General features: G+C 43.5%; 4 protein-coding genes across 7 annotated transcripts; all 4 read right to left on the bottom strand.

Annotated features, from left to right (window-relative positions):
- Positions 1-2,083: 2,083 nt before the first annotated feature.
- On the bottom strand, positions 2,084-3,362 carry LOC135251816 (gamma-crystallin M2-like). 2 transcript variants are annotated; one of them, XM_064329630.1, is made up of 3 exons: positions 3,252-3,362; positions 2,807-3,049; positions 2,084-2,378 (listed from the first exon to the last, which is right to left on the bottom strand). In XM_064329630.1, the coding sequence occupies exons 1-3, from the start codon at positions 3,264-3,266 to the stop codon at positions 2,103-2,105; spliced, it is 534 nt and encodes a 177-aa protein (XP_064185700.1). In that variant the 5' UTR covers positions 3,267-3,362; the 3' UTR covers positions 2,084-2,102. The 2 variants fall into 2 exon arrangements, with proteins under 2 accessions (XP_064185700.1, XP_064185701.1); XM_064329631.1 differs by lacking the exon at positions 3,252-3,362 and having other exon boundaries at positions 2,807-3,070.
- A 2,732-nt stretch (positions 3,363-6,094) lies between these two features.
- Positions 6,095-9,654, bottom strand: LOC135251809 (gamma-crystallin S-1-like). The gene is made up of 3 exons (XM_064329620.1): positions 9,559-9,654; positions 8,660-8,902; positions 6,095-6,684 (listed from the first exon to the last, which is right to left on the bottom strand). The coding sequence occupies exons 1-3, from the start codon at positions 9,565-9,567 to the stop codon at positions 6,409-6,411; spliced, it is 528 nt and encodes a 175-aa protein (XP_064185690.1). The 5' UTR covers positions 9,568-9,654; the 3' UTR covers positions 6,095-6,408.
- A 3,049-nt stretch (positions 9,655-12,703) lies between these two features.
- LOC135251810 (gamma-crystallin M2-like) lies at positions 12,704-14,430 on the bottom strand. Its single transcript, XM_064329621.1, has 3 exons — positions 14,346-14,430; positions 13,940-14,182; positions 12,704-13,054 (listed from the first exon to the last, which is right to left on the bottom strand). The coding sequence occupies exons 1-3, from the start codon at positions 14,352-14,354 to the stop codon at positions 12,782-12,784; spliced, it is 525 nt and encodes a 174-aa protein (XP_064185691.1). The 5' UTR covers positions 14,355-14,430; the 3' UTR covers positions 12,704-12,781.
- Positions 14,431-16,185: 1,755 nt separating this feature from the next.
- On the bottom strand, positions 16,186-23,450 carry LOC135251808 (uncharacterized protein C2orf80-like). Of its 3 annotated transcripts, none has more exons than XM_064329618.1 (9): positions 23,312-23,450; positions 21,324-21,467; positions 20,906-20,984; positions 20,385-20,467; positions 19,963-20,050; positions 19,438-19,515; positions 18,766-18,853; positions 18,313-18,440; positions 16,186-17,821 (listed from the first exon to the last, which is right to left on the bottom strand). In XM_064329618.1, exons 2-9 carry the CDS (start codon positions 21,362-21,364, stop codon positions 17,762-17,764), a joined length of 645 nt encoding a protein of 214 aa, XP_064185688.1. In that variant the 5' UTR covers positions 21,365-21,467; positions 23,312-23,450; the 3' UTR covers positions 16,186-17,761. The 3 variants fall into 3 exon arrangements, with proteins under 3 accessions (XP_064185688.1, XP_064185689.1, XP_064185687.1); XM_064329619.1 differs by having other exon boundaries at positions 18,408-18,440; XM_064329617.1 differs by lacking the exon at positions 16,186-17,821 and adding an exon at positions 17,828-18,169.
- Between the last annotated feature and the right edge of the window lie 198 nt (positions 23,451-23,648).

The raw sequence follows: 23,648 nt of genomic DNA, 5'->3' as shown, positions 1-23,648 counted from the left end.
TATTCATTTTATTTGTCATGTCATGTCTGTGCTGTTTTGTTCTGTGTTGTATATGAAAAATGTAACAAATATATTCTGGTAAAAAAAGAAAGGTTTGCTAGCTAACATTAGGTCTCACTTGCTAACTAATGTTGTGCAAGACTCTTTTTAATCAAGTGTGCACTGGGTCACTTAACATCATTCAAACATTTACGATTTGAACACGAACACAAAAATAAGAGCTTTATATTTTGGACACAGTAAATCGCAAGGGTCTAAATGAGAAACGTAGCCCATCTCCCTACTTAAAATATTAATGGTATGCAATATTTATGTCCTTTTTTCCTACTGCTTCTCACCCTGATGTTCATGAACACTATGGAATCAATACAGTTAGAAGGATTTTGGTATATTGGATTTTGTTGCACGAAGACAAAAACTATTTAGTCTGTCTCCGTTCATTTTCAAAACTTGTAACTGTAAGGTTTTGGAAATATTAGTGGGGAAAGGTGCTATAGAAACATGAGAAGCCCAAAGATAACTTGATGCTTTTTGGTCTTGGGCAACACCATGCCTGTATCTCACCATGCCTGGTGCCAGCACCCCCGTCTGGCTTTATCTAAGGGGTTTGGGACTTGTTTTTAGATTATGAGAAACTCAGAGGCCTTCAGACTTGTTATCTGGGTTGGTACTTGTAGGTCTTGGGACTTGTTCCCTAATGCAGCACTCAGAGGTCTGTGAAACTTAGAATCTTGTACTAAAACTCAGAGGTCTCTTGTACTATTCAGGATACAGCACAGCCTCAAGTGCCGTATTGCTTGAATTTCTTTTTTTTAAATAAAGCAAATTACAACATATTAATTGATTAATATCATACTAATTGATAATAATTGATTAATATTGGTTATAACATATTAAGTAATTGATGATGCAATATGACTGATTTTGTATATATATATAAAAAAAATATAACGGTTTGTGGGCGGAGTAACGCTGTTTACAAACAGGCTGTTTGAATAGCTGTTTCTGCATCGGATTTACAATCACTTTAGAACGTGGTCTTAGCCAATCAGCTTCCAGGCTCAAAACAACCAGTTTTACAATATGGAATTGCTGATGTCACAAGACAATAAACACCAGTGCAGCTGTGAATAAAAACAGGACAATTGTATCCGTAGCATAAATCTGGCCCTGACCGGTGCAGTCCTGTGCCTCTTAATAGTCTCTGTATACTGCAAGCTAATGTAATTAGGGGGTCGTATTATGAAGCGATAGTCCGCTTTTACGGAGGCCCGTGAGAGGGTTTGCGGGGACATGCAGCAGCGTCCGCTGAGTTCGGTCGGTTTTACTGTCAGCGGTATTGCGGCGCTGTTTTACTCTCGCGGTGCGGACGGATTCGGCCGCGATTCACCGGGCTAATCCAGCCGGGGGGGGGGCACCAGCCGGGGAAACTCATCGGGTTTGTTCTGTGGGGCCCAGAGGCACAGCGTAAAGAATGGAATCTGTGTCCATGGGAGGCGTCCTCATGGCCGATGCGCTGTACAGTCCAATAACCACAATGCCTCTATTGTCTTTTGAGACCATTAACGCCGAGACTGGTAAATACGGTCCCTAGAGTGAGCGGGGAGTGTAGCTCGCTGAATATATACTTAGCACAGATACAGGTTTTGGCTAAAATGGCCTGCTTTTTACATTAGACTAATGCACTGTAAATGTTATGCTCTCTTTCAGTAAATATGATCCAAACTGATTAAATATTCTGGCTTTTATTTATGTTGTAACAGCTGAGTGTAAGTGTTTTGGTTGATGCTTAAAAGTCGCTATGGGCTTTGCTGCTAGTAGTGCTTTTTGTATGAAAGCAGGCCTGATAACGGCACAGCATTAGTTTGTTTTTCTTGCCTTCAAAAAGCAGGCGGAGCCCAATAATTAAACTAAAGAAGCAGTTTCCTCAGCTTCCTCATCTCTCGCCATGACATCGGCGATTAAATTATCCCACCGTCGAATGAGTTTGGCAAGCCACCCACCGGGGCGGTGAAATCCACACAGACACACAGGGTTTTTTTTTATTATTAGACATCAAGGTTTATTGGGAACAGAGACACGGTTTTCTTTTTTTGGGGGAGTTAGTTGAAGTCGGTGATGCGCCTGAGGGAGCCAATTCGGGGGCTCATGCCGCCCCAGTCGCTGAACCTGCGGTACTCCCCCGGCCGCAGGTAGTAGTGGCGCCCCCTGTAGTTGGGCTGCTCGTACATCAGCCAGTGGCCGTCCATCACGTTGCAGGAGTGGAAGTCGGACATGTGGAAGCGGTCCATGACGTTGGGGCAGTCGTCCATCAGCTCCATCATCTGGCCGCCCATGTCCGAGCGCTCGTACAGCCTCATCCTGTAGTTGCCACGGTACTGCGGGGGGGGGAAGGGGGGGGGGGGAGCAAACACGAGTAGGTAGGTCAGGTTACCTGCAGACATTCACAGTTCAGGATTTTTTTGTGCCTGTGTTATGGACTGTAGGTTCCAGGAAGTGTTAATTATAGCAGTAGTGCCCTTCTATAACATTATAACTATGCAGTCACTCCTCTGTACAATGCTTTCCTGGCACCTGTCAATGCTCTTTGTACTTGCCCCTTGTCAACAAATAAATTAATTATTTAAATTAATAAAAGTGAAATTTGCAATTAAAATTTCAAGCTGCCTAAGAAGTCCTTTGTGGAAGTGAGTGTTGGTCACCATTCCCAAGTAGAGAGAGGGTAAAAGCTAGCGAGAGTAAAAGCTAGCTGCAGCAAAGCTATGTGTTCCCATAACCCCCCACGGATAGGTAATCCTCGGCTTACCATGGGGATCATGCGGCAGGACCGCACGCAGTCGCTCATGCCCATCATGCGCTGGCAGTCCGAGTACTCGCCCCTCCGCAGGAAGTACTGGTGGCCCATGTAGTTGGGCCGCTCGTAGATCATGAAGCAGCCGCTCTCCACGCGGATGGAGTTGCAGCGGTTGAAGTAGGAGTGCAGGTCTGCGCAGTCGCTGCTGCACTCGTGGAACCGGCCCTGGAAGTTCCGGTCCTCGTAGAAGATGATCTGCGGAGAAGAAGCACACATTTATACATGCGTATATATATATTTCAAATTTCAAATTCATAATTTCATCATTACAAATACAAGCCGGAAAAAAAACCAACATAAAAAATGCAGGTTGAGTCCAAGTGAATGAAAGCAAGAAGTTATGTAGAAATATTATTAAATAATTTTTTATAAAGAGACACTCAGCCTTCAGCCTCACCTTTCCCATCGTCATGGTTACGCCGGGTAGGTGAAGACTCTGAGTACCGTTCCTCTCTGTCTCTCCCTCTCTGCCGAGCTCCGGCCCTTTTATAAAAACCACAGCCGTGTGATTACGCAGCATAAAGTATTGTCATTCAAATCATACCCTTCTAGCATTAGGGGGCTTTAAAAAAAAGAAATCTGGTTATGTGTGGTTGTGCCTCTGTGCGTTATTGTTCTACCGCCCGTTTTTCACATGTTCATCACAATGCAGGGTGAATGCTACTGTACTCCGGACCTCCACTGTGCGTCCTGCCGCGTCAGCAGAAGCTAGACTGACATCTGTCATAGCCTGGCCATTCAAAAACAGCCCCCCCCCCGCCTTCCCCCCTGTCCACCTGAACTTCTACTGTCTGTTTCAAATGTATCGGTGGTGGAAAACGAGCTCGGGGGGGGGGGGAAACTACAGTTATTTTGTTTTTGCTTTGTAGGTTCTCTTGCTGATGTGATTCATCCTCTAGCGTCAAATAGGGTTTCATATATTCTCCTTGTTTACAGCCTCAGGATGTCCAAATATTAATGACATGGGGTGGGTGGGACAACTTGTTTTGTTTTGGTTTTTTTTTTTGTGAAAATATTGCAGTATTAAAGAATGCAAATCTGTTTTTGCTGAGTGAGAAAGAAAGGCAATCATATAAACTAACCCAATCTGCTGTCCTCCATTAACCTTGATGCATAGGTACACTAGCACGCACTCTTTATCCCAAGGCTGTTTCTCAGCTCATAAACTGCATGGAGTTGGTGCATAATGAGGGTCTTCAAAACATTTTCCAAACTAAGCATTGGACTGCTCTGTATATGGCCTACAAAATAGTTGGGTGGTTTTATTTCTTATATTTATGGATAAATAGTGAACAATAGGGATTACTACTGCATTATGACAGTTGGAAAAAGTCTAGCGTGAGGTATTCATGCCAACAAATATAACTTTTTGTATTATATTATATATTATTATGGAAGGGCTATAATGTGTAATGTGTGGAACAAATAAGTGTGGTTCGTGCGACAGCATTCACACTCCTGATTGGCGCATAACCCCTTATCTATATTACAGTATTTAAAGACTTCTAAAATGGCAAATAATTTGATGATCAAACAGCATGACCTTTAACCGACTGGAGTGTGTTCTCTGTGTTGCTATGGAGATATATCCAAGGTCTCGTAAGGGGCATTTCCACTGATTGAAGGAACTGATTGAAATTCCAGCTTGCAGTGCACCTAATATTTCCGATGTGTCCTGTGGCTGATATTTTGATGAAAGGTCATGTCATGCAGCCGAGCCCCCTCCAAATCAAATCAATCGTTCTAATCGTGCCGCCTTGAACTGCCCCTTGGCTCCGCGCGAAACGCCACGGTGTAATTTTTAGCGTTCGTTTCACTCTTAACAGAGTTTATACGAGTTCAAGAGGGATCCAATGTACTCAGTCTGAGCCCATTTAGCGCTGAGCGCTTTGCTGCGCGCCGACGCCATTGGTTGATTTGGGAGCTGCCGCACGTTTACAGCAAAGCCTCCCGCCTCCTTTGAGACTGACTTTGATTTGTGTTTCCTCCTTCCCTCCAATCCCGCTATTTCTTTAGCAGGATGGAAGTTAATTTTTAATGGCCGTTTTGCTCTAAATGGAGCCGCGTATCCAACCTGCAATTACTTTGACAGATTGACATTGTTTGGCGGTTTTAATAGACAACGTTTTGAGCGTCAGCACCCCGGGACTGCGGAAACTCTAATGGGACCAGCGGAAAAGTATCGGCAAGCATAAATATGCAGTTTAGTCGTCAATGAGGCGCGTGATGGGGCCAAAACTAAATTTATTTCTATAGTTTACAGCGGGTAGGCAGTTGGGTGGGTGGGGGGATGCATTCTCAAAGATATGGTTAGAGCTTAATATGGAACACACTTTTCATTTTCCAATTATGAGATGATTCTGTAGTTTGCGGGACGGTTGGCAACCCCCCACCTGCAGGCGTGCTACACCTGCAGCTGAAAGGTGAGCACGTACAGGCGTGGATCTTTGCACAGTAAAATGCGTCCAGTGTTAATTCAACTCTAACAGTGTTCATTCAACTCAACATTCCAGAATGGGACCAAATCTAATCAGTTAAGAGCTGAATTCACGCTGTTAGATTTTAATTAATTCTGGACTTAATTGCGCCTATAATTAATTGAAGAGAGACCTTGAGGGATTCCACATCCTGAGTGTGTGAGCCCTAAGTGCAATGGCCAGGTGTTGTCTCTTGTTTTTCTGTTCTGTTTCGTCACGTGTAATAAAGAGCAATGCAAAGCATTGGCCTGCCTGTGTAAATATGTATCTTCCTCTACCACGCTATAAGTTTTTGAGACCCAGCAGAAAAAATGTTTAAGAATTTTTGTTGTTTTTGATGTGGTATACGTGTCTCAGATGAGACAAAAACACCGTGCAGTGAAAGTAATTTCAATATTTATTTTTATTTTTATTGAATGTCCCTTGTAATGTAGCTTTCAGCACAGTAGAATATATGGTTCTTGAGGTTAAGACCAGATATTCATGTCCCTTACAGGGGACAAAAATGAATTTCCAGGTTTTAGGAGGACGTGTTGTCATGGTTTCTTGCTAAAAATAAAAATAAGCTCAAATCAATTATAAATCACATTTGCTGTATTTTATAAATATGCATAGTATGCATTGTTACACTGGAGTGTATTTTTGCAAGCTTATACTTTCTCATATAAATGTTGCTCAGATCCTTTTTAGGCACATGCTTTCCTGTTTTGAGCATCAATATTTCCCCCCTTCCCCTTTTTAATATCCAGAATCAACTGATGCATATTTGTATTACAGGAATTTTATTAAACTTCCTCTTTGTTTTCGTCACATTAGTTATAAATTTGCGCTTTGTAGAATATTTGCGTCTTTTTTTTTTTACAGCAAAGACCTCCAACATAAATCAGACCCCCAGATAGATTAAGCCGTAGGTTTTTATTATTAATAAAATTATTATTAAAATTATAATTAATTATTAATTCAGTCTTTAAACGCCGGTCTGTCGGTCTCTCCCGGAGTCAGAGAGCGGCGTCGGGATCCCCCCCGAACGGGAGCGATGGAGACGAAGGTTTTCGGGCGAGGAAGAGGACCCCCTCCTCAGTTGGCCACGATGCGCCTGATGGAGCCGACCCGGGCGCTGGCCCCGCCCCAGTCGCTGAACCTGCGGTACTCCCCCGTGCGCAGGTAGTAGTGGCGCCCCCGGTAGTTGGGCTGGTCGTAGAAGAGCCAGTGGCCGTCCGTCACGTTGCAGGAGTGGATTTCGGAGAAGTGGAAGCGGTCCATGGTGCTGGGGCAGTCCTCCATCAGCTCCTTCATCTGCCCGCCAAACTCCATCCTCTCGTAGAAGCGCATCCTGTACGATCCCTGCGCGTGCTGCAAACAGGAAGGGGCCACCAACAAAGTTACCGCCTTTTATACCGCTGTCAAGTGAATGGACTAATGTCTAATCAACTTGAACCTGGTCATGTTTATCTATCTGTTTTTTTTTGGATATTGTTTCCTGATCTAGCCCTACACTGTACTGCAGTAGTTCTCAAACATAGTTCTGAGGACAGACTGTGTGTTCTAAATTTTGTTCTAATCATAATAGCAACCCATTGATTACCCTCTTCAGGCCATTTTATTTCTGAAATAGCTTGGTAGAGTGAAGAATGGATGACCCTTATATCATAACGGGACCTTTATATCAGATCAACTAATGATTTTATTTTCTACAGTTTGCTATATTACCAATAGTTCCTTTAAAAAATAGGTTCCGTTTTTTGACTGACAGGTGAAATCTGGGGTGCCTGATCACAGAAACTACACCCTTCTTGGAAAACAAAGGGATCAGTGACTGGCCAAATGATAACAAGCCAAGCCTGTTATTGTGTTAAAAGGTGAGTTTAAGGGGTGAAAATGGGTTAGGGTTAAGGTACAATTTGAACATAGTTTCAACCACCTCAGTTGATTAAAATAGTGGTTCCCAAAGTTGGGTTTTGGGGGGGGGGAGGGTGGACTTCAGAGAGATAGAGAGACAATAAGGTTGTAGGTAAAGGTACAGTCCAGGATGCATTTATATGTGCACAGGTCTGAAATTACTGCTGTACTGTATTTTACTAATACTGCAGCTAATCTCTGGATGGGGTGCACAGCTAAAGCACTAGTTCTGCATGGGCCTGTGGTCTGTAACGAGGGTCTGGGCTCGACCAGCACCGACTGGGGCTGCGAGTTCCGTAAGAAGAAATATAATTCGATTTGAGAAACAGCGGCAGGACTCTGCTTCTTGTCCTCTCATGAAGACGGGGGAACGGGGGGGGGGGGGTGGGGGGGTGAGATTCAAAGAAAAATATTTGCGACCACAGCTCAGAACTGTAAATACTCTTTTTTTGATAATTATTTGACATATAATTAGGTCGTCATATCATGCAGGAAGGGATGACATCATTGATCTAGCTTCAAAGTGAAATAGCGCCCCCTCTGGCCAACTGTGTGCCTGCAGTCTGCCTTCACTCCCCTGGCTCCAGCTGTAGAAGATGTGCAGTCTTCCATTAAAAAAAAGGTTTGTAAGGAACAGCTGCTGTTAGCGGACTGAGCCCGGGCAGCTGGACACACACAGGGGACACACGTGCCAGTCTCTGCCCTAACGGGATACTGGAGCAATTACGACTGGAACTGGATGTTCCAGATCTGGGAGTCTAGTATTGAAACTGATAAAAAGAGATTTTTTAAAAGTTAAGTTCATGATTTATTGTAAAGCGTCTTTGTGACCATGAAAAGCGCTATTTATTATTATTATTATTATTATTATTATTATTATCATAAGTGTGGTGGAGCTTCTAGTTAAATTTAGCAACATTACCCAGTGTCTGAATGTTCCAGATCTGGGAGTTTAGTATTGAAACTGATAAAAAGAGATGTAAAAGTGAAGTTCGTAATAAGTGTGGTGGAGCTTCTAGTTAAATTTAGCAACATTACCCGGTGTCAGAATCTTCCAAATTGGGAAGTTGAAACTAATTGAGGTTTTCTTTTTTAAGTTGGTAAAAAGTGTGGTAGAGCTTCTCGTTAAATTTAGCAACATCACCCTGTGTCTGAATGTTCCAGATTTGGTAGTTAAATAGTGAAACTTGGTGACATTGGTAGTTAAATATTGAAACTTGGTGAGATTTTGTTTTAAAAGTTGTTAGTAAGAGTGGTAGAGTTTCTGCTGAAATTTACCAACATTACCCAGTGTCTTAATTTTCTAAACTTGGTTATCGGGTACTAAAACTGATTGTGTGAAGTTTGCAATAAGAGTGGTGGAGCTTCTACTTAAATTTAGCAACACTACCCATCATCCTCCAGATTGGAGGTCCAGTTGGCGTCTTACCATGGGGATCATGCGGCAGGAGGAGATGCTGTCGCCCGCGCCCATCCAGCGCTGGTAGTCGGGGTACTCCCCGCGGCTCAGGAAGTACTGGTGGCCCGAGTAGTTGGGGCGCTCGTAGATCATGAAGCAGCCGCTCTCCACGCGGATGGAGTTGCAGCGGCTGAAGTACGAGCTGAGGTCGGCGCAGTCGCTGCTGCACTCGTGGTGGCGGCCGCCAAAGTTCCGGTCCTCGTAGAAGATGATCTGCAGGGGGAGGGGGGGGGGAATTAGTGCCCCCGATGTTACAGTAGGTCGGGCACACACCGAGGAGTGGAGTGTGAGTAAATCGACCAAACAACAACACATCCACAGCAGTTATAATGCAGCATACGCAGGCTCTCTGGGGCACAGTTTGAATTCCTCTTCTGACTGAAACATCAAATCCCCTTTGATCTTGGCTACATATACCAGCCTAACTGACCCAAATGAAAATCTGAAAACTACATACTCTTCATCACTCAGGTGACTGCGGCACACTAGCAACTGTTCAGGTGATTGCTACTGCTACAACTGAAAAGTGCTTTGAAATCATTGACAGTTTGAAAACATATGTAATTATTATAATTACAATACCAAATGTTATGAATATAATCAGTTGCAGCAATTCTAATTAGTATAATGATCATAATCATAGTAATAGCAGTAATTACAATATTAATAAAACTATAGAAACATACTGTTTAAAGTAAGGCATATTTTAGTCATGAATTCATATGAATACGTGTGTGCGTGTGTGTGTGTGTGTGTAGCATAATAAATACTGTGACAGGTATGTTAATATACTAATAATATACTTCCTGTTGTTGTTATTTTGCTATTCATAGACGAGTGTAGATGTTTGTCCATTTGATGTCCTTTACCTTCCCCATGTTGGCTTGGCTGGTTTGGATGGATGAGCCTCCCTGTAATACCGCTGATCCCTCCGGCTGAGTCCGGTATACATAGTCCGCGTGAACTGCAGACTGTGCACGCGGCATTCATATTCTAATTCAGTTCTCTGCCCTCGTGCGATCGCATAATCCCAAATAAAAGAATTTCCCGTTACATTCCTAAAAAAAAACAAAACAAAAAAAAAAAAAAAGCAGAAAGAGAAATGTTCTGGGCTCTTTGTATCTCACGGCTGTGGCTCAGTTAATGTACATGCTTTGTTTTCATCACAATTAGCACAAAGCCTTCCATGCACAGGCATTTTTTTCTCGCAATCTGCAACCCGCATCTGCAAGATTCCCAGCAGTACATGAGCTTATTTGAGCGCGAGAGCATTTACTGTATTTTACCTTTTTGTCTCTGTGTCATAGTGATAAAACAGTTGTCATAATTATTGGATATTTCTTTGGATAAACAATCAAGCTTGATTAGATTTTTAGCATTTAATTATTATTACACTTTATATTACAATACACCACTGATGACCATTAAATCTGTGTATGCGTGCAAGTCATAGTTTTTTCTATAGGACTAGTTTATCACATTTTGATTTTGTCATGCCAAGAATTTTCCATTACTCATTGAGAAGCACTTTTTTAACAATATGGCATCCCTTTGGAACCAATAAAGTTAAATTGATTTCAATTTCAACAGGAAAGTTACTGCTGAGCACATTCTTTCACCTTAAAATTGTGCATTTGGATTTTGCTGTTTATCACACACTTTTTTGTGGTTTTTTAAATCAGTGATGCATTGTCGAATTTATGGTGCACCAAGATATACAGCATTGGAAAACTATATAATCTGCTGAGTGTTCCACAGTACATTTTTGCTTATACAACTTTACTCATAAATTTCAAGGCACCAAATATTGATCTCAGATTAAATGAGAAGCTCTAACAAGGCCATTGGGTGTTATCTGGACACAATACCAATGTGTGCTCAGTACCCTTGTTAGAGCTTCTCATTTGATCTGTTGTTAATGGTCAAGAAAATCCCTTGTTCAGTTTTTTAAAATGTTCATTGAGCATTTGCCAATAGATTATAAGCCAAATGTGGCACAGCACGAAAACAACATAAATCAGTTAAAATTAAGCTTTTTTACAGCCCTTGGAGCTTTGCACTGCATATAATCCACAACTACATAAATTATCTATTTATAGTTTACAAAGACTAAAGTCAGCATTCAGTCATTACCTTTGTCATTGACTAACAAAGACAAACCACGTTTTACTTCACAAGGATAGTTTGCCCTGTTGTAAATTGCAGCTTGGTTCCAGCCTGATACAGTATTAAGCCGGTCTAGCTGGTTTGAAGCTGGTTTAGAGGTGGTCAAGCTGGCAGAAAGCTGGCTGTGTTCACAACCACACAGGTGAGACCATGTCCGGCTGGTGGGCCAACTTGGTACAGACCACAGACCATCACGAAACTCTAGATGGTATCCAGTGGTATTCAGAAGCTGGTTCCAGCTGTATTCCATCTTAGGCTGGTAGCTGGAATTTCCACCAGGGTAAGAAGTTAGTGCTGATGATTGTTGAATTCAGGCAAATAATGCAAGTGATGTAAAAATAATAATAATAACTTTAATTTATTTGTCAGGGCAAATTTTGATTAAATCCTGGCCCAACAGAAACAAGCTGTTGTGGCCATTTATTCTAATAGCCTGGAAGGTGGCTGATGCAAAGTGCACCAGTTATGCTCAAGCTACCACACCGCCCCTAGAGTGGTTGTTGCTCCAGAGTATAGTAGCTATAATACATGTTCCAGCAGACATGACCATGAACCCTGCTCCTGTTAACTGGCTAAAGTTAAGCAGGTGTAGGTCTGTTTACTTGGATGGGAGGCCTTCTGACAAACTCACAAAGTACTGTGGGTGGGCCAGTAAGTGGTGATCTTCCTTCTGGTCAATCAAACACCAATGCGAGGATGCCGTGATGGGGACACTGTGCTGTAGGAGATGCTGTCTCTTGGGTGAAAGGTTAAATGGAGATCCTGACTCAATGTGGCAATTAAAAATCTTACAACTCTCATCACAAAGAGTAGAGGGGTTCCCTGGTTTCCTGGCCAAATTCCCAATCTGGATCTCTCAACCCACCACCTAATCATCCCGCAGTTTAATTGCCGAAAATTCTCTCCCTCTCCAACTCAGCTGATGTGTGTTGAGTGTTCTGGTGCAAAATGGCTGCCGTGCTATACCTCGGTGGAGGATGAGGGGAATTCCCAACTCATTGCTACGAAGTGATACAGTTGTACTTTTACTTAACATTGCACACTGATAAAACTACATTAGAAGGCCATTTAACCAAATTAATTGAATTAAAAATAAGAGGGGATATATATTTTTATCCTTTAAGACCTTACTTTAATGCTGGCTTTGCAATCAAGCAATTGATTCATGTTTAGTTTCATTGATTCTGTAACACCAAGCGTGAAATGTTAAGTTACTTGGCGAGCGTTAGCTGTCTCGAAGCACAAAGCAGAGACACAGTTTCGCATTTGTAATGTGTCTGTGTGTGGAGCAGCTTGGCAAGACATTAGGTCTCATTCACAAAACCTTTCTTAAATTATTCTTACTTTTATTATTAAAAATGCTCCTATGAAAAACCAATATGGGATTCATGACGCATATGCAGACCTGTCTTTTGCGTATCCCAGGTGTACGAGATGACGAATGCTGACTGTTTGTAAATTTTATGCGCAATCCTGTTCATGTGACTTTCATAAGGAAAGAGAAATAGATAAGGAAAAGAATTATGGATGCCGAAATGTGCGTGGGAAACTTTCTTGCACACAGTCTACGATCAAATACGATCGTACACACGTTTCGCCCATTGTGTGTAAAAACTTAAACGTAAAATATACGTTAAAATAAACGGAGACCTTGGAACAAGGCCGAGGGAAGAGAATGAGGCACTCCTGTCCGGTTAAATATCAGTTCCTGCATCACTTTATTCAGCCCCCTCAGCAGAGCTAGAAAGTCAGGTAGCGTCCGCCAGACCCCACCCCCGGCCCCGCCCCCGCCCGCACGGGACAGCGCCCCCGCCAGGCGCAGGGAGCAAGAACAGAAGCGAAAACACGTCAGGACTGACACCATTTTATTCAGCGTGTGGAAAAGGGCGTACAGCAGCAGCCGGACCAGGACCCCTCCCTCCCTCGTTAGAGGTCCATGATGCGCCTCAGGGAGCCGATTCGGGGGCTCATGCCGCCCCAGTCGCTGAACCTGCGGTACTCCCCCGGCCGCAGGTAGTAGTGGCGCCCCCTGTAGTTGGGCTGCTCGTACATCAGCCAGTGGCCGTCCATCACGTTGCAGGAGTGGAAGTCGGACATGTGGAAGCGGTCCATGACGTTGGGGCAGTCGTCCATCAGCTCCATCATCTGGCCGCCCATGTCCGAGCGCTCGTACAGCCTCATCCGGAAAGATCCGTGGTGCTGCGAGGAAGGAAAAGAGGGAAAAATCGAAATGATTACGGGAGGCACATCGATCCCTCTGTGAGACCCGGATGTTGATGTATTTTCAAGCCTGTTTTTGTGTGTACTCTGAAACGTTCTGGGTGACAGTTGAAAATGCTTCACACTGTAGTTATAGGGCCTAAGGAACTGGGAAATGCAGTTCTAAACTGAATGGTGAACTGAATGGGAAAAAATGGCGTCTCTAGAATGCCCGAAAAGAAATGTTGACCCTGGGTCTTGCAGGGTTAATACTTATGGTGACTGATAATTTAGGCCACTATTAAGTTCAACTCGTATTACCAAACAGCGGTGCATAGGGGTCATGGGAAATGGTTTGCAGCACTGTTTATAAATAGCTGACACAATAGCATCTCAATTTTAGCTGCTTATGGACTGACATGAAAATGATATGGGTTTCTTACAGGCCTGCGGAGTGCAATTTCCAGGCCAAAATTATATCATTTTATTTTTTCCAGGTTTGGGACAATAATATTTACCACAAGTTCACAGACTATCCCCTCCACCGGGGCCCGGGACTACGTACCCAGCTGTCCCCCTCTGAAGGCCCTGGTTTCTCAGTAATTATTGATATTATAACCATGTACATGTAAACAAAGGCACGTGGGGTTGTTCCCTGTAAGCCATTCAGTGAGAATTTAACACTGGCATAAAACTGGCCATCAATTCTGCCAATCAGTTCAAGGCACTGGAATCCATATGAAGCTCATTAAATAATTTCAGTTCTGCAGAATGAGTCTATACATTTTTTGATCATCGTCCCTGGATACCGGTTCAAAGGGCTTGGTGGGCCCAGTTTGCCTTTTTCGATGTGCTGTGTGGTGAGTCACAGGCAGAGGCTGTTACCATGGGGATCATGCGGCAGGACCGCACGCAGTCGCTCATGCCCATCATGCGCTGGTAGTCCGAGTACTCGCCCCTCCGCAGGAAGTACTGGTGGCCCATGTAGTTGGGGCGCTCGTAGATCATGAAGCAGCCGCTCTCCACGCGGATGGAGTGGCAGCGGTTGAAGTAGGAGTGCAGGTCTGCGCAGTCGCTGCTGCACTCGTGGTGGCGTCCGCCAAAGTTCCGGTCCTCGTAGAAGATGATCTGCAGGAGAGAGAGAGAGCGAAAAAAAAAGTATCCAAACGTGAACAAGGCTCTCACGCACACATAGTGCCCATCAAAGAGAGAGCCGCTGGCTCAGAATAGCACTGAATGGCCAGTCAAAATGGATGTTCACTCTTACAGTTAAGCACAGAGCAACTCTTACCTTGCCCATGTTCGCTGTTGATCGAGCCGCTTGTCGTCCTTCACCCAACGTAGCTGGTCCACCTTATATACAGATCTGCGCTGGAAAGGTACAGCGGTGGTTTCTTTGTCATTCAAATGGGACACGTACTGTAGTCAGCAGAAACTTTTACAGGTGTCTGTTTTTTAAAACGTCCACCCCCGCCGCCGCTGCCAACTGTAATCTTTGTTTCCAGCAAAAACGCCGCCATTGAAAAAAAGGCTGAAAGGCTCATTGATTCCTTCAGCCGTGGAATATACTGTCCGCCACGGCCTGGAAACGTTCAGCGCGTTTCCCCCTCACACGGTGCTACTGTAATTACACAGCCACTGCAACGCTATCAAGCTAAACTCAGAGTCAATGCATATCCAGATAGAACTGAAGTGGCTAATCGTGGTGCATTTAAAACCAGCTTTATTGCTGGTTTAATTTGGTCACGCTTCATCATTAGACCATTTTATTGTACTTGTGCACTTATTGGGAAATTCATTTTCAAAAGGGGCTGCCTGGTGGGTGGCAGCTCAGCACAGGAGCTTGTGATTGGACGTAGAGCCCGCCAGGGAGGGAGGGGTCCAATCAGCAGGATTGTCTCTGTCGCGTGGCGTCACGAGCAGCTCCTCATGTCGATCTGGCGCTGTAAGCAGAATGGATGGAGCCAATGGTCCTTGGCAGGACTTTCCGAGAAGGGCACACACTTGCCTTGAATTTGGGTTTAAATGCATCCTGAAGGGCTGCTGGGTGGCTCATTCTGTTAAGGCGTCACGGTGTAGTGCACGGATGACCCCCAAAGCCTCGGATTGAAACCAGACTCTGCTGCTGTTAGCTCCTGAAGCATAACCTGAAGCATTTCTAGATAATAGAGTGTAATATCATGTAATGCAATTTCTTTGTAATTTAGTAGCACTGTAAACATGCATGAATACTGTGATTCCATCCCAACACAGACAAAGGTGAGAAATCCAGAGGACTCCCTTCAAGAGCAGTGAATTTATTTTAATAGCCTTTTTCCAAAATCAACAGAACCCGTTTGTGTCCGTTCCACACCGAGCATTCCTGTGTGCACAATCGTTTTTTGTCATCTGGCGCGCAAGGCTTTTGTCTATTTGCCATTTTCTGATTGGGCGCTTTGCCAACAAGGCATGTTTTGGATTTGTGGCCCTGTGTGGTTTCCTGCAGCCTCGTCGGACAATGGGACTCCGCCCTGTTACCGTGGCAACCGAGCCAGACATGGGCCCTTCCACCGATGAAAGCAAGGGGCGTGGCCAAGAGTTAAGTGCACCACGAGAGATCGTATAAAGGAGGAAATTTATTGGACCCCGTGCACCTTGAGGACATTAAAAATGTGAGGTAATTCCATTGGTGGCGTGGTCGGGAGGAAAAAAATCACCACACCTCTGGTGTAGTGTTTCATCCCACTTGGAAGCTACGTATTTTATGGAGCTCAAAAGATTTAATTTCCCAGAAGTTACACCGGCAGATTCCCCTGTGGGCACTAAATGTAGGTACTAAAATGTCTCTGACTAATTTGTGCTGTTGGCTTCCTAAATTCTCCTTCAGGAAGCTTCGTGACATTTTTATGTTGGTTTCTGCCAGGCTATAATTAGCCGTGATCTGAAAATTTTAATTACGTTTTTTTTAATTTAACGAAATGAAAGCAAGTATTTTGGTCCATATCATTATATTGATGAATGACCAAGACTTCTTTTTCAGTCTAAATTTATTTCTCCATGTATACCTGAATCCAAGTTCTGCACTGGAGTACGCTATTCAGTGTTTTACTGCACATGTGCGCCACCTTGTGACTGATACTTTAATTGTGCACCTTAACTGATTGATCCACTCCATCACCACAACCATTATTATTTGCACTTTGAGAGATTATGAAGACCTGAGTGCCTCAATATGTTAGAAAAGAGTGAAAAAATAAACAGAAAGTAAGGAAAACATATAGTTAAAAATAGGCCACTGCAGTAGAGCTTAAAGTAGATCCAAGATAATAGACAAGGATTTCAAGTCTTCCCAAAAATTCTTATCTAAATTCCTGAGTTTGTGTTTGTTCCTCAATTATAAATGCAGATTATCACAAACAGTTCTTATTCAGAATCCTGTATGGCTGAGCATCAGACTAGTGCTAAGTTATTGCCAACTGTCAATCACCAATTCCTAATCAATCTTTGTTCAAATGAGAAAAATAAATAACAATCAGGGTTATTTGCTGACACCTTAGTATCCCAGTTGCACATCACTCTTTATTTCATATTGAGCAATCACATCCTAAATCCTAAGTGTGAGGAATTGCATATAAAAAGATCAACCTAACATCCTTATTTTAATTAATATACTAGCAACATTGCATCTCCCCAACCATTGCTTTATTTTCTCTTTCTTCATATCTTTATTCTTTATTGTTGAAACCCACAGTTATTGTCAACATTTTAGGATTTTCTTCGGCAAAGCCTGGAAAACAAAGGAACATATTTGACTTGAAATAATCTCCATCATTGTCTTGTAATCCCGTGCACAAAGTCACGTGCACTAAAAAATAATGGCGGTTCACCTCTACCTACCCCAGGTGTCTACGTTTCTTCCTCTCGCTCATTTTGGGCAGAAAACAGGCATCATCTTCCCCAGCGTGAAACTTACGGGAAAAGAGGCAGGGCCAGTTTTAGCAACCTCAATCAAAGGCCACAGGATCAGGCCATTCCTTATTTTGATGACTGGGATATATAGGCCTCTGTGACGCTGCCAAATATTGATCCAGTCCATGGAGGTAAAATCTGATTCTCCAGGACACAGTGTCCTCGCCGGGCTCTTTGCCCACCCCCGTTCCCATTTTACACGTCTCCCGAAGGACATCTAAACCCACTAATCCACAACAAAAGCATTATGGTCCAGAACATTTAACATTACCACAAAGCTGGCCCTCGCTGATGCTGCATTTATTCTGGAAAGAGCACAGGGCATAAACTGCAAACTTACGCCTCAACTCAGAGGCAGTAAGATAAGATATACCGCACAAGCCAATGCCTCCAACAATGCGCCAGCACCACCCTCCAGCACTGTACAAAAGTGTGTGTGGCTCAGAATTACACATTGGGAAATAATCAGGACATTTTACTGGCCTACTCATAATGATGAACACACACATAGCTTAAGACCCTGTCTGTAAGGTGCATTATGGGGTAAATTTGGAAGGGGGCAGGTTTTTGTTAAGAAAAAGCTGCATGCAAACTTCACTTCAGCAGCACAGCATGTATTATAAATATTAGCCCGAAGATTGGGAGAAATGGGTGGAGCTGTATTCACAAAAAGGCAGAAGTATGTTCATGTGAGGGAACGTTTCATTAATCTGGGCGGGGTGCTCCTCTTGTGATGTCATAATGGGAGAGGGGTGTGGCTCAGTCCTGCAGGGATTCCGCTGATCCTTCATAGTGTTTCGTCAGGGAGTCCTCACCGTCCTGTGAGTGACAGATTGGCCAATGACCATTCATGTAATTATTATTCAGTTCATGACCAGACACCCGTGTTCAAAACAACAAATGCAAAATAATCTAGCTGGATATTTACTGAAGAACAGCAGTAAATGTGATTAAGGCGCAGGTCTATTTCTGTAACCCGCAGATCACACTACGCTGGACCTGATGTGTTGTGGACTAATATCCCATCTGACACAATTGTGCTCACACAAAGTTTTGGTTTCTGAACACTAGGTGGCAGCGGCCTCTCTCTTATGTTCACCAGCTCAGCCTCAGATACAGTAGTTTGCAGGACAGTGGAGAGGAAAGGAGACAAACTGGTGCTGACGTCTAAGAGGAGGAGATGGGAGAGGGAATTTGATATGAACAGCATTGTTTCAGTTGAGCCAGCACATTGAACAGACATTTCATGTGCAGCCTGAACAAGCAGAATTTGGACACTCGATTCGTCCCAATGGCAATTGGCCACTCACACTGAGGGAGGGCTGTGGTGAGGGTAAGGATGAGGATGAAGATGAGGATGAGGATGATGATGATGATGAAGGTGAGTAAGGTGCTGATGTCTTACACTGTCCAGACCTCCAGCGCTGCAGCCACTGGGCTAGAGAATTATCAGAGAGGAAGAAAACAAAACAGACATTATTTGCCTCAGCTGAATTTACAGAGAAACCAGTCAATAAAGTGATTGATTACAAAAGGATGGTGGTGCTAGACTTTATTTGTAGAATGCTTTATTACACATATAGTACATTAAGGTTATTAACAGCTATAGATGGTAGGAGAGATTTAGACTATATTTGCAGAGGATGTTATAACATGAACACTAAATCTGAGTTATCAAAAGCTATAAGCGCTAGGTGAGCTTAGGCTAAATTTCCAGAAGGCTAACGGGTTAGAAAGAGCGACGCACAGTCAGTAATGCTTACAGTGCCTCTTGGAATGTGCCACAGCCTTGTAGGCATTCAGCATGGCGAATGGGTGGTAAGACAAGGTGAAAGGGTGAACGATGGAGCTCTGCAGAAGAGCGAAGAGATTAGTGCCCTTTACTGTCCCTTACAAAGGACATTCATCCGACTGAAGGTGCATAACTAAACTACACAGCATATGATATGTACTGTAGGCAGCATACACACACAGTTAGCCCATTGAAGGGCAGGCATTTTGGAATGTTTCTTCCAAAATTCTAAGCCAGTGTTCTGGAACTCTGCTGCTTTCAGTTTACCAGTAGTGATTGTGACATCAGCATTAGAATGTTCAGTTAAGAACATTCCATTCACATATTTGTGACCTCACACCTTAAAGGGCTAATAAACACAATTCACATTTTACATTGAACAGCACTTTTACATAGAGAAGGCAGTGATAAGCAGAGAGGAGTGGGGGTATTCTGAAATTCAGAATAAAATTCTAAAAATAAAGGTACAAAAGTGAAAAAATAATGCTACCTTGGCTTCAGATAGTGTAAATAACTGTCAAAATGGAGAGGTGCTCATTGAGAGGTGGGCTTCATGCCCATACCGAATAATCTAAAAATGAGGGCTTTTTCGTGAAGAAGGGCAGTTTTGCGGAGAGTGGTGCAGGAGATTTGGGGACCCTACCTTGGTGCGTTGCTGTGCGTGAGAGGCTGAGGGCTTGCAGCTGTACAGGGACAGGACCTCTTCCACAGGGAGGCTGTTCTGGAACATCACAGGGGGAGAGGTGGAAGAAAGAGCAGCTGAGTGAGTCGGAACATTACCTGTGAGCCAGCACCTCAGCCTGAGCGGGAGTGGGTCACAATGTTTTGCCTGGAGCACTGGTTCTTAATTTTGGGCCCCAAATTAAAAATTCTTTTTAACATCGGGACCCAAATGAGAAATTTAGTACCTTTCTGGGAGCCAACAAATGTACGTGCTAACATAGTCTAGGGGGCCACAGACTCATTCCGGGACCCACCTCATACACTCCTGCAACCCATTTTGGGTCCCAACCCACAGTTTTAACAACATTCCCCTATTATATTGAGGACCAGTATTTGTTCATAAGGAATTCTGTCATTTTGTCATTTGACTTGGAACAGAAGGCTCATTGTCTTGGGACCGATGAGGTGACCCGGAGTGACTTCTTCAATCTCTCCCCAAACTCACCAGGACCATCCCAGCAAAGGTGGACAGGATCATGGCTTCTCGCTCCAGATGGTTGGGGTACTGGCCGTCCCCAGGACTGGTGACTGCTCTTTTAAAGAAATGGACGGTGGTCAGCGGTGTGCCAGTACAGAGGTCTGAATGTGTCATAGTTCAGTGCACCTTATCAGACTAGTCTACTAGTTACGTCACTGAAATATACTGCAATTAACTGTATGTGGACATTTTGGAAAACATAATAAGTATATTCCCTGAAAGCAGCAATAATTTGTATATTTACCAACATACAGGTTAAGTATTACAGTATCTTCATAATATGCTTAATTTCTAAATTCTGCGGTATGTTCTATTTCTGCAAGTGCGGTTGCTTCATGCTGGCAAATTTATCCAGCTTATCGACCGTCGTTTCATTGGCTGAAACTCACATGAGGTCACTCTCGACGGCATCGTGGCCCTCGCCTCTGTCCAGCCACCATAGGGCCACAGTAATGGCCAGGTCATAGTGCGCCTGGGAGAACAGAGAAACAGGAAGTACGGCACGGGGACAGGAAATGCTAGCAGTATTGAACAAGTCCCATCGCAGTGATGAAAGACCTGCTGGCGTTATTTACATACCAGAATATATTTAGGTTGTATACATTGCATTTCATATATTTTGCACATATTCCATTAGGGAAGTTAAGGGATTAATCTGTTGGTAGCTAAAAAATTGCATGACTGCAACATCCATACCTTTTCATTCATCGTTTAATTGCAATAGTTTGCATTGCCGTGCAAAATGGGTTTGTGATACATGGAAAGTTCTCTCAACCCCTGCTTTGCTTCGCCGAAAAACACGTTCCCTTTCCATTGCTACAAATAGAGCAGCTCTTTGCTAACTAAACCGCAAGTGGCCTAACACTGCAAGGGGGGAACAGGGAACTGACTTCTATTCTGAAGTTCTTACCAAGTCATCCAGCATGGTTGAAGCCTTTCCTTGGGCATCAAAGCTTTTTTCTCTGAGTCTCTGTCCAATGTAATCGGCCCTGCTCCAGAGGTGAGATTCACTTCAGGCTTTTTGAACAACGAAAGCTGCTGCGGTTGTTTTCATATCAAGGAAAAACCTTTTTTCCAGTTCCAAAGTACATCCGTGTCATAAGACATGCAATACTAACTGGTTTTTGATCCACCAATTAAAACATTTTTTTTAAATCTGAAAGACTCAGTGTTTTGCATCTGTTCAGAATTACAAGATTTGTTTTGAAATTCATTTAGAATGACTGAATCTTGTTATTAAAATTAATTAATACCATGATTGAAAAGGAGTTAAGGTTTCAAAAAAAAAACTAACCGACCAATGAATGTGTCAACTAGTCACCACTCACAGCAGGGCCTGGAGATCTCTCTTCAGGCGTCTCCTTTCCATTACAGCCAAAGAGAAGTTCGGTCACGCCGACGACTGACTGATTGACAGGTCACTGAAAGGGGAGAAGCTCCGCCTCCACCGAGTCTCCACGGCGATGGTCACACTGAGGAACACAGCCAAAGAGATTAAGTCAATTACTGCTGAAACAGAACTAAAGAATTCTGGGTGCATGAAAGACTGCAGCAGAACCTCGTCCAGAACCTAAAACGTTACAGGAAACAAGAAGATCAGTGTTTTTATCGAGTCGTAAAACTCACACACTTTTACTGTCAATCTTCTCTTTTTCGAAGAGTAGAATCAAGTTTTGTATAAAACAAAACTTGATTCAATTTTTTTTTTTTGGAAATTATTTTTCGATTTTTGTTGGAAGTATTAGTCTGTCAAATTTAATGAAGGGATAAGTAGGGAGGAAGGAGACGTGGGGAGAAGAGAGGTAAAGAAACACACAGACTGAGCAACAACAATTAATGCGAAATGTGCCAGATTTATCCATTAGGGCTCATTTCTATCTGTAGTCCTCAGGCAGGATGATGGAAAAAACACGAGAGATCGTAAGTCATGACATAAAAGCGCATACACAGAAACTAATAGGCAACATTAAGTCCCCAGGTAGCACATAAGCACGCTGTGTACACAAAAGGGAACAAGCTGATACAAGAGAGCACAGGTGAGAGCGACAGAGGGGCTCGGTTTTCGGCTGAAAGGGGCCCACAGCACAGGACACTGTGACACCATACGCCGGGCTCCCGGACCCACAGGCGAAAAAGCGATATTAGACACAGAGGTCCGTGTGTCACAGCATTAGGCCCCCCAAGCCTTAAGCTCTTCTCTGTGGAGCTTCTGTGGATGGATGGGAAGGGTGCAGGCGGCAGAGAACGTGGTCTACCCCAGGGCTGCCCAACCCTGCTTCTGGAGATCTACCATCCTGTAGGTTTTCATTTCAACCCTAATAAAGCACACCTAATTCAACAGCTAGAGCAGGGCTGCCCAACCCTGTTCCTGGAGATCTAATATCCTGTAGGTTTTTCACTCCAGCCCTAACAAGACACACCTCACTCAACATTGAGAGATTTTGGCGAACTGCCAATTAGTAGAATCAGTTGTGCCAAATCTGGGTTGAAATGAAAACCTACAGGACAGTACTGTAGATCTCCAGGAACTTACAGTATGTTGGGCTACCCTGATCTACCCTATCAAAAATCTAGCATCTAGCACAAGCTCCATTTCTATGAGAAACACCAATGCCTGTTCTTTGGGGGGGGAGCAAAGTAACTTGCCCAACATTGGTTACCCGATTATCAATTTAAAGCTGCAAATTGATATCCATGTTTTTCTGTAAAAATTCACAAAGACAAAACACTGAAAAAGCACTAGCATTGTTAATGGTCCTTATAAGATTGGTGTATGATATTGGCTTCCTTGAAAATGCAACTTCATGAAACCTGGGCATGCCAAACAGTTTTTCAGGACGAAGTGCCTTAAAAATAGCATATGTACACATGGGCTTCAGATGGCACTTCAGTACTCATTATTGAGTATATACACAGATTTGAATCTCTTCATTTTTAGTTGAAGACTAAATGATCCAATGGCAGTAAAAAAAAAAACTACAGCTAAAGACATTCAGGGACAAGAAGCTTAACTTGAAAATGATGTGCATAACACAGCACGTGTAATAATATAATGTTCTATACTGTGCTGTAGCTACTTCTGCACATTTACAGCAAAGGATTTCCATTTAAAGACTTTACTTCCTGTTTCTAGTATATAGAAATAATCGTATGTACAAAACATGGAGAAAACCAATGAAGCCAATGACCACCCTAACTAAACAACAGAATAGAAATGGAAAAAGACTCTATTAACTTCAGCCACACACACACACGCACGCGGGCGCACACACACGCACACACACCCCACACACAGCAACAGAACAGACCTGCTCACCTCTGCGGGTGCTGGTGCACTTTACTCTTCTTAGTACAAAAGCGAATTCAAAGGACTCAGAAAGAGCTCCAGTGCAGCCCTAGCACTTGAGTTTCAATGCGCCACTCTGTGTGGTTTGAGTGGCAGGGGAGCGGACTACAGTGAATAGGCTCTGATGAATAATTCAACCCTCCCCCCCCATCCGCCAATCACTCCCACAATGCATCTCAGGCTGTGCGTGCCGTTTCAGCGGAATGCTGCCGGTCGCTATGCAGCCAGGTGACCAATCGGATGCCTGCATGCTAAAGCACGGAACACTCACCTTAACAAGGGAGTTCAGCAGTTCGTTCTTCCTGGT

Source organism: Anguilla rostrata, chromosome 3 (assembly GCF_018555375.3).
Source record: "Anguilla rostrata isolate EN2019 chromosome 3, ASM1855537v3, whole genome shotgun sequence".
In the NCBI taxonomy this organism is placed as follows: Eukaryota; Metazoa; Chordata; class Actinopteri; order Anguilliformes; family Anguillidae; genus Anguilla; species Anguilla rostrata.
This window is presented reverse-complemented; position numbering and strand designations above follow the sequence as displayed.